An 11,271-nucleotide genomic window follows, 5' to 3' on the forward strand; every position below is an offset into this window, starting at 1 on the left:
AACTTGTATATGCTTCAAGGTGTTATTTTTAATTTTAATGATTTTTTTCATAAGCAACAAACATTTTGGTTTATTTTAGACCAAAAAGCCAGCCGAAATGTCTACTACTTAAGACGGCCCAATTTAGATTAGAATTATTTGGCTTCTTTTCTATGCTATGTAGGAAGCCGATTTTCATTCAAAAATTTCAGTTTCTCGTAGTTAACAGAATTAAATTTGCAATTTTTTCAATATTAAAAGCCAATTTTTATACATATTTAACATTAAAAAACAGCCTCTAACTTTTTGAAAAACTTAAACTGTGCTTTGTCGAAGAGATCTTGTTTTTGACCATCTTCTATAAATAGATTTGAAGAACAAAAACAAAAAAATATGAGTATAACAGCCCAACTCATCGCTGTGATAACTTGTTCTTATTGTTAGTGAAATTAGAGTAAAATGGAAAATAAGTTGATTGTAAAATATAAATATAAATAAATGAAATAATACATAATAATGAAAAATAGTATTCGGTAACTAATAGTATGTATAAATTGGATAAATTCGATTCACACCATAACCACCATAAAAACTATAAATTTGCTTATGTTAAGATCAACCATATTTTAATATGTTATGTAGGAAACCGGTTTTTTGATATTTTGCTTTTTTTATGTAAAACAATTTGGTTTTAATATTGAAAAAATTGCAAAATTTAATTTATTTAATTACAAGAAACTGAACATTTTAAAAGAAAATTGGCTTCCTGCATAACATAGTAAAGTAGCCAAAGAACTCAAATCTCTTAACAAAATTGAAATTGAACTAACCTATGTAATCGACATTTTGTTAAAAAATTAACAAAAATGGCTGTTGCTCATAGAAAAAATGATTTAAATTAAAAATAATACCTTGAAGCTTATACAAATTAACCGGTAAATTAATTGACATGGTAGAAATTTATTAAAACCGCGTTTTTTTTTAATATTGCCTATACATAACTCCTTAAAAATAGACCACATGCAATCCCCTTAATAGGTTTAGACCTACTTGTGAAAAGCATTGGCTTGACTTTAACGTTCGGATAGCAGGAATTTCTAAACTATATGGGTGTTTTATATTTTATAATTCTTCAAATAGATTTTATAGAAGGATATGTTTTTTTTATAAACTACTTAACAATTTGTGATTTTGAATTTATTTTAAATATTTTATTATTATTTGTCTGATAAATATACAAATAAACATTACAGATTATTTCATAGGTTTTAATAATTAGATATTAAAAAAAGTGAGAACAAATTGGGTACAAGAAGTTTGAAAAGTTTCAATTTCATTACTAAGCATCTCAACATAAAATTTGATGATGAATATTTTATGTTAAAAAACTAATTATCGTTGTAAGAATACAATAAATAAAATATTTTTAATTTTGCTTTACTTTAAATTTGTATTATGAATATGACTAATAATTGTAGTCTTTAGCAATTTCTACTTATTATTATTGTTAAAAACATTGTACAATTTAAGTTGGTTAACTGGTGGAGAGATGGCACTATTAACAAAAAAGAATAACTACCAATTTTTATTCTAAATACAAATAAGAACAAATAAAAATATATTTAATTCTCAGTAACCGGGTTATCTTCTTGGTGAATTTTTTTCATAAGGGCATATGTTTTCTCTGCAAAACCAAATGTTTTTATTATACGCATTAAATATCTACACAAATTTTAAATAATTATACGACATCTTTATAGTTACCGGCTTGGTCTATATAACTCGGCCCTTCTCCGTTTAAATATCCATCTTCAGGCATAATAGTCTTGGAAACTTCCTCGAACACTTTTTTGTTTTTTGGACTGTAAAGTGTAACCTACCGTAAAAGCAATATTACATTATGTTATGATATACAATTATCATTTATACAAAATGTCATTTATTTGCTGGTTCGAAGCTTACCGAGCTCTCTTCTTTTTTATTACGAAACAAACTGAAAAATGAATGAGCCATCTTTGCCGTTTTAGAAGCATTCAACACGTAAATTTTTGTTAGCCGCAACGGTAAGGCCCCCTTTGAAAATCAAAAAAGTGTTATTTATACTTATACATATAATATATTTTGGATTTCGTTTTTTATTTTTTGAAAGTTTACCAATTATCCTATTTACTATATAATAATATATTCAGCCGGTTTCACCAACCATTGTTAAATACACTCTTAACACAATGTTAGTTAACAATTCATTAAAATTTAACTGAAATAAGTTTCACCATAACATTATTATTGTTAAATTCTATTTGTTAAGTTAACAAAACGTTAGTTGGGTTACCAAAACGGTTACCTCGATTCCAACGTTCTCATTGGTTATCTAGTTGAGTGTGATAATTGATAAGTGATTGTACTATTTTATTTGACAGTTTGTTATTATTTGGCATTTTATTTTACTTTCTTTTAACGATTCGGTTTATATAAATTATTTATAAATAACTTTTTAACACATTGTTTAGATTGTCTATACCTTTTTAAAAATAGATTATCATCAAGATCATTTAAATAATTTTTTTTCAATTTAGAAGGTCTAAAAAACAGTAGGTATTGATAAGAATTATTTCCATTGTTATACTCAGGACAGGTAAGACATAGTAATATTATCTAAATTACAAAATACAATAAATTATGATATTTGAACCTATAATTCAATTTTGTGCCATTCCTTTTTTCCTAATCATCCTACCTTAACTAACTTTTGCTCACCTAATAAAGGGTTATCGAATTCGTCTTTTCTATTGTTCTCTAAATACTCAATATAAAAGAAGTTCCTCAACAAATGTGAAGATCATTATTATATACTAATAATGTACTCAGTCAACAATAATTATAAATCCATTTCTAAACTCTAGTAATATAAATATTATATATAAGTACTAGAATACATTTTAACATGCCGATTAGCTTTTAAACAAGCCGATTTCGGGTGATTAATTTAACAATGTGTTAAGGCTAACAAATCACGATGAAATCCAATTTTCACCAACTAGTTGTTAAATATAATTAACAATAAGCTAAATTCTTAACAAATGTTGGTGAAACCGGCTGGTTATGGTAAAAGTTACTTAAATTTTCTTTGAGTCCCTGTTAGAGACAATATTATGTTGACGTTGTACGCACGTGTATGAGACTTGAAAATGGTGAGAATAGATGTTGATGAGATTTCAATTTTAACAAGTGATGAAATGTGAAGCCTTCTGCGTTCATGACCACTATGACACCGTCAAATGTTCCGTACTTTCTGAGCAAACATTTTATCATGTAGAAAAAGTATCTAACATTCTTGATGAAGTCAAAATTGTCTGGATTTTTATCTATGAAATGCGTATATATGTAATGCATTCCAGGGGGCTCGTACTTTTCGTTATGCAATATAGAATAACTCCTAAAATATAACAATATCATCATACCAATAGTGTTTGAAGAAATAAATAATAATTGCTATTGTTGTACCTATACTTATACGAGGTAAACATATTATATTGTTATTTTCTTAAAATGTAGAAAAAATTGTGTCTAAATCTTAAAGACCATTTTGCCGTTCAATGTTTTTGGTAAATAATAAGGGTTTGGATAGTGTATATAATAGTTATTGAGACGTTGTGTAGACTATAAAATCAAAGTACACTAAACAAGTATTTTACTTTGAATTGCATTAAATAGGATTGACTAACATTCGTTTATACATTTTTATTTTTAACAGATCTTAAGAACGTCAAAACAAATATTTTGGGAAGAGCAAAGGGTCATAATATTGTACTTAAAAATAGAGGAGAATATTTTGTACTAAAGTGTGATTAAGATGTTTGGAAAAAGTTTATGATTTGGCAGCGAAATCGAGGAACTGTATGTGAGCGAAAATTAAGAGAAAATTGTATGTAAATTATGTAGAAATAAAGTATCCACACTTCATGTAGATACATCAACACATGGATATGTCCGGCAATCTAGTATCTCTAATATTTTATCTCTAATCTATTATCCCTTATCCACTATCTCTATTAATTCACGTCCGCAATCCTCCTCCATAATCAGCACTGTGACACAAAATGTGACAGACCATATTTCAAACTGACCATAAGACATAACCATCTCAAAAAGGTCAAACAGCTGAATTATTTTTACAACATTAAAACCCGACCACTCTAAGTATTCTATGTCAAAACCGTATTTAGACAGTGCAAATCTTTAATTGATTGTTGCTTACATGACGTTTTTAGCTTCTTCTAACTCGGTTATTTCCGGATCTTCTTCATCTTTAGTAAATATTTCTGGTAACAGTTTCCGAATTTCATAATGTTTGACTATTATGTCACAAGCCTTTTTCACATTAAATTTTGCAGCATGAAAAAAAAAGACAATTTCTTTACCTGTTAAAACGGAAACAATAATTAATATTTTTGAACTGACGAAAATTACATTATACCTAATTGTTTATTGTTCTTCAGTGGTAATCATAGAGCGAACTACACAATAAATATACATATATACAATTTTACAACTAACAAAAACATCAATACAAACAACAATTTTATGAAATTAAATAGCTACGGACGTACGGTCTATTGTCGGAAAGTTTCCATTTTTCTTTCCATGATCTATAACTGCATTAATGTTTTCTTCAGTTATTTCAGGATATTTTTGTCGTTCCCTTTCAACAAATGCTTCGAAGCTAATAGTTGGATCAATCTCACGAAACCCTGCGATACCTATATTGAAATTGTATTACCAATTAGTTACCGAAATCACTAACAGAGCATAACAAAATAATTTCTTATCTTTTTTTTTATCAGTAATATTATAATATGTTTGCTTTTAATTAATGTTGTTTTATGTTTTACCAAAAATCACGTAAATAGTCTATAGCTAGATAAGTTTATTTTGTTGTTAAAAATCGGTTTTAATACATTTAAAATTGATTTTATAAAAATCAACAACTTTTGTTTGATTTATTTAAGTTGATAAACGTTTTTTTTCTCTGTACTGACTTAAAAGTGGGCAGGCCTGTTATTCGGAGAAAGAATATCATCTTAATATACTGGCAAATTGTCGTCAAAATGTTGGAAAAGTAGTCTTTTATCAAATAAACGATTGGACAAACTTCTTTAATATTGATCACAATTGCTATCTTTGAGTACATGACACTTTTAATGATGAATTTTTACAACCCTCCTACTCTTTTTTTGGTTACCGTCATTAGTAATGTGCGTTAAACTAAGCGTGTTGACGGTCTATAGCAGCGAATACAAAACAACACAAGGAGGTATGACAAAATGTCAATATAACCAATGTGTAATAAACTACATAACTAGCAGAAGGGGCATGGTATGACGCAGTGGATACGTCAGCTGTCACGTGACATATAAAAAAAGCTTTACCCGTTGCTGCTTAATCCCGGATGGGTGACCACTAACTTACCATTAAAACCAATCAACCAAACAGCTAAAAAATGCCAAATTTGGGCCGAAGTTTAAAAAAATAATAATAATAACATAACAATTTGATTAATTCCTTCAAATTGACTTGCTGGTTATTTTATTACTATGGATAATGACGATGACACGTGTTGTTACTAGAAAAACATATAAAATTAAATTCGTATTACCTTGGATTGCAAAAACCACGAAGAACCCGACGGCCAGATAGCCGTATTGCTTGTTCATGATCAAATTGACCAAAACAAAATTGTATCACTGAATTATGGTTACGGTTAGATCACAAGCAAAATGGTGCACACTACTCACGTTTACATTACAGTACTAGTTTTCTAGTCGAGCCTTGGCAGTATTTTTCGCTTACCGTACACAACTAAAATATTACAAAAACGAAGTCGAGCAGATGTGTTTGTATTTTCGCCTAAAATCCAGTAAACACAATTACGTTTGTACACGTTCAGCTTTCTTTACATTGGAAATTGTTTTGCACGCGGGCATTTTGCCATACCGATTTTGCTATTCGATTTTTCCTTCAGAAAGCCATCCATAAACGACCCGTGACCTCAAAAATATAGAAAATTTAAATCTATTAAAACGTACAAAACACGTCTTAAATATTGCCCATACGAAACTCTTTAAGCGGACCACATGCAATCCCCTTAATACGTTTACACTTACTTGTGAATAACATCGGCTTGACTGTAACGTTCAGGTTGCAGGAATTTCACAAGTTAGTTGTGTGTCTTGTATTATAGTACATCGGTTTAAAATCAATTAAATTGAATTTGTATGTGAAATACATGGCATTTCTATAAACAAGTTGTTGCATAGAATAATCATTAAATTCTTTTAATAGCTTTGTACAAAAGGATATGTTTTTTATACTAACTGATTAACAGTTGGTAATTTTGAAATTATTCTTTAATTATTTTAATATTGTTTGTCGGATAAACACACAGATAAACATTACATAATATTTTATTGATTTTATTAATTATTAAAATAATAATAACATTATACAATTTAAGTTGGTCAACTAGTGGAGCGATGGTACTATTAACAAAATGAATTACTGCCGTTTTTAATCTAAATACAAATGAGAACAAATTAAAATATATTTAATCCTAAGTAACCGGGTTATCTTCATGGTGAATTCTTGTCAAAAGGGCATATGTTTCCTCTGCATAACAAAATATTTCAACATAAGCATTACATTTCTAGAGAATTTTATGTGATAATCTGACATCTCTATAGTTACCTGATTGGGCTACATAACTCTGTCCTTTTCCATCCATATAACCTATAGGCATAATTTCCCTGGGAACATCTATGAACACTTGATTGGTGTTTGGACGGCAAACTGCAACCTACCGTAAAAGCAACATTATAGTATATATTTATGGTATAATTATTTAATTATACAAAATTGTATTTATTTGCTAATTACCAATCTCTTATCTTTTGAATCACGAAAATAACTGACTAATACATAAGCAACCTTTACCGTTCTAGAAGCATTCAACAGGTAAATTTTTTTTAGCCGCAACGGTAAGGCCCCCTTTAAAAATAAAAAAAGGGTAATTTTTACTTATTATAATATATATATATATATTATATTGTATTTTTACAAATTTTATTTATTTATTTATTTTTTAATATTGAAATCCAATTTTCACTAGCTAGTTGTTAAATATAATTAACAGTAAGCTTTTTTCTTTGAGTCCCTTGTTAGAGACTTTATTATGTTGACATTGTACGCACGTGTAAGAGTTTTGAAAATGATGAGAATAGCTGTCGATGAGATTTCAATTTTAACAAGTGATGAAATGTGAAGCCTTCTGCGTTAATGACGATTATGACACCGTCAAATGTTCCGTACTTTCTGAGCAAACATTTAAACATGTAGAAAAAGTATCTGATATTCTTGAAGAAGTCAAAACGGTCTGAATTTGTATCTATGAAATGCATATATATGTAATGCATTCCATGGGATTCGTAAAATTCGTTACGCAGTATAGAATAACTCCTAAAAAATAACAATATCATCTTACCAAAATTTTTTTCAATATAGAAGGTCTAAATTAAAGGAAGGTATTGATAAGAATTATTTTCTTTGTTATACTCAGGACAGGCAAAAAATAATATTTTATTAATTACTAAATACTATAAATTATGATATTCGAACCTATAATACAAGTCTGTGCCATTCCTTCTTACCTAATCTACCTACATAAATAATTTCTGCTTACCTAATGAAGGGTTATCAAAGTTGTCATTTCTATTGTTCTCAAAACACTCATAATAAAGAAATTCCTCAACAAATGTGTAATTCGTTATTATATATTACTAATATACCCAGTCAACAAAAATTATAAAACCATTTCTGAACTAGTACTGCAATACATTTTAACATGCTGATTAACTCTTTGACAAGCTGATTTCGGGTGATTAATTTAACAATCGTTTTAAAAATGTGTTAAGGCTGACAAATCTCGATGAAACCCAATTTTCATTAACTAGTTGTTAAATACAATTAAAAATAAACTAAATTCTTAACAAATGTTAGTGAAACCGGCTGTTATATTATAGTTAAAAATAGAGTAGAATATTTTACACTTAAGTGTGATTAGGGTGTTTGGAGTAAGTGTAGTTATTTACATAATTTAGCAGTGAATATCAGAAACTGTATGGGAGCGAAAATCATTATTACAACCACTTTTAAAATGTGTGCCTTATTTTTGATATGTTAAATAAAAAGTAAAGAGTATGCACACTTCACGCAGATACATCAAAATTCAAAACATAGATAGTCCTGCAACCTAGTACATCTAATTCACTATCATGACATACATGACAGAATAATTTTCAGAAGACATATCTGTGTAAAAACAGCTAATATTTAAACCATGGACATTTTTAATTGCTTGTTGCTTACATGACATTTTTAGCTATTTCTAAGTCGGTTATTTTCGGATCTTTTTCATCTTCGGTAAATATTTCTGGCAACTGTTTCCGAATTTCATAATGTTTGACTATCCTATCACAAGTCTCTTGCACCTTAAATTCTGCAGCATGAAAAAAAAAGACAACTTCTTTACCTAATAAAACGGAAACAATAATTAACATTTTTGAATTGACGAAAATTACATTATACCTAAATGTTTATTGTTCTTCAGCGGTAATCATTAGGGCAAATTACACAATAAATATACATATATACAATTTTACAACTAACAAAAACATCAATACAAACAACAATTTTATGAAATTAAATAGCTACGGACGTACGGTCTATTGCCGGAAAGTTTCCATTTTTCTTTCCATGATCTATAACTGCATTAATGTTTTCTTCAGTTATTTCAGGATATTTTTGTCGTTCCCTTTCAACAAATGCTTCGAAGCTAATAGTTGGATCAATCTCACGAAACCCTGCGATACCTATATTGAAATTGTATTACCAATTAGTTACCGAAATCACTAACAGAGCATAACAAAATAATTTCTTATCTTTTTTTTTATCAGTAATATTATAATATGTTTGCTTTTAATTAATGTTGTTTTATGTTTTACCAAAAATCACGTAAATAGTCTATAGCTAGATAAGTTTATTTTGTTGTTAAAAATCGGTTTTAATACATTTAAAATTGATTTTATAAAAATCAACAACTTTTGTTTGATTTATTTAAGTTGATAAACGTTTTTTTCTCTGTACTGACTTAAAAGTTGGCAGGCCTGTTATTCGGAGAAAGAATATCATCTTAATATACTGGCAAATTGTCGTCAAAATGTTGGAAAAGTAGTCTTTTATCAAATAAATGATTGGACAAACTTCTTTAATATTGATCACAATTGCTATCTTTGAGTACATGACACTTTTAATGATGAATTTTTACAACCCTCCTACTCTTTTTTTGGTTACCGTCATTAGTAATGTGCGTTAAACTAAGCGTGTTGACGGTCTATAGCAGCGAATACAAAACAACACAAGGAGGTATGACAAAATGTCAATATAACCAATGTGTATTTGTTAATTTTGTTTTTTTTAAAGAAGTTTATGGTTAGATGAGTGACATTTTTTGTTAAAAATCGGTTTTAATACATTTAAAATTTATTTTATAAAAACCAACAACTTTAATTTGATTATTTTAAGTTGGTAAGCGTCGAACGTTTGTCACGCTGTACTGACTTAAAAGTTGGCAGGCATGTTATTCAGAGAAAGAATATTATTTATATCTACTAGCAAATTGTTTAACCCTAAAAAGTTGTGTTCAATTAGTAGTCTTTTATCAAATAAATGATTGGACAAACTTCTTTAATTTTGATCTTTAAGTACATGACAGTTTTAATGATGAATTTGTACCACTCCCCCCTTTCTTTGTTGTTACCGTCATTAGTAATGTGCGTTAAACTAAGTGTCATGACAATTTATACCGAATACAAAACAACATAAGGTGACAAAATGTCAATATATCCAACTACATAATAGGAGGGGCATGGTGTGGCGTTTTGGATACCTTAGCTGTGACGGGATATCCGAGATAAAGCTATAGAAGTTGCTGCTTAATCCCGGATGGGTGACCACAAACCCAACTTTAACATTAAACCCAATTAATCAAACAGCTAAAAAAGGCCAAATTTGTGCCGAAGCTGAAATAATAATAACAAAAAAAAACTACATAACAATTTAATTATTTCCTTGAAATCGACTCGCTGGTTATTTGATTACTATGGATAATGATGATGGTACATGATATTACAAGAAAAACATATAAAATTAAATCCGTATTACCTTGGATTGCAAAAACCACGAAGAACCCGACGGCCAGATAGTTGTGTCGCTTGTTCATTATTAAATTTATCAAAATAAAATTGTATCACTGAATTATTACTATTCACATTTACATTACTGTACTAGTTTTCTAGTTGAGCCTTGGCCGAAATTTTCGATTACTGCACGCAACTAAAATATTTCGAAAACAGAGACGAACAAATGTTTTTGTTTATTTTCGCATAAAAAACCGTAAGCATCATTGAGTTTGTACACGTTCAGTTTTCTTTACATTGGAAATTGTGTTGCACGTGGGTATTTTGCTATACTGATTGTGTTATTCGATTTTTGATTTACAAAGCCATCCACAAACGTCACGTGACCTTAAAGATATGCGTGTAAGATTTATCGTTATTTGAATAGCTGTAGTTTATGAACGTATACATAATAATAATCTTTAATAATTAAACAAGTGATTTAATTTACTGAGTGTTACGAAATAATGGACAATTTAATGAAACGTTTTTGACCATAGTAAATGCACAACGGGAAATAAATCTGTATACTTAAATTTTGACCTTTCTGTATTGTGTAATTTGATAGACAATTTAATTAGGCATATATGGTGTACCATTTTGTAATAATTATTACATTAATGCCGGGTTGCACCAATTATTTACACAGAGATAAACTTGGTTTACTGGTGTTGAAATAAATACTGTTGTATAAATTATGTTTTAAATTGTATCTGTTGTTAAAAATATACTTTATCACGAGTTAAATTACATTTATCGCTGTGTAAAAATGTATGTATAGTTAAATTTTGTTATTAATACTTTGCGTAAAAGTGGTGATAATGGAATTATCGTTGATTAAACCCTTAGCCGATTTCACCATTATTTGTTACGAATTTAGCTTATTGTTAATTATATTTAACAACTAGTTAGTGAAAATTGGATTTCATCGTGATTTGTTAGCCTTAACACATTGTTAAATTAATCACCCGAAATCGACTTGTCGAAAAGCTAATCGGCATGT

General features: G+C 28.7%; 1 protein-coding gene across 5 annotated transcripts; it reads right to left on the reverse strand.

The window, feature by feature from the left end:
• Window positions 1–1,421: 1,421 nt before the first annotated feature.
• On the reverse strand, window positions 1,422–10,636 carry LOC126845187 (uncharacterized). Of its 5 annotated transcripts, XM_050583788.1 has the most exons (10): window positions 6,355–6,578; window positions 6,144–6,274; window positions 5,974–6,027; window positions 5,636–5,886; window positions 4,590–4,739; window positions 4,238–4,400; window positions 3,151–3,415; window positions 1,942–2,052; window positions 1,744–1,855; window positions 1,422–1,663 (listed from the first exon to the last, which is right to left on the reverse strand). In XM_050583788.1, exons 4-10 carry the CDS (start codon window positions 5,691–5,693, stop codon window positions 1,602–1,604), a joined length of 921 nt encoding a protein of 306 aa, XP_050439745.1. In that variant the 5' UTR covers window positions 5,694–5,886; window positions 5,974–6,027; window positions 6,144–6,274; window positions 6,355–6,578; the 3' UTR covers window positions 1,422–1,601. The 5 variants fall into 5 exon arrangements, with proteins under 5 accessions (XP_050439745.1, XP_050439744.1, XP_050439747.1 ...); XM_050583787.1 differs by lacking the exon at window positions 6,355–6,578 and having other exon boundaries at window positions 6,144–6,316; XM_050583790.1 differs by lacking the exon at window positions 6,355–6,578 and having other exon boundaries at window positions 5,974–6,051; window positions 6,144–6,316.
• Between the last annotated feature and the right edge of the window lie 635 nt (window positions 10,637–11,271).

This window comes from Adelges cooleyi, unplaced genomic scaffold (assembly GCF_023614345.1).
Source record: "Adelges cooleyi isolate 19-005CV unplaced genomic scaffold, UGA_ACOO_1.1 ACOO_flye_CR_arks_rails_tigmint_CR_PRNA_7, whole genome shotgun sequence".
Taxonomy (NCBI): Eukaryota; Metazoa; Arthropoda; class Insecta; order Hemiptera; family Adelgidae; genus Adelges; species Adelges cooleyi.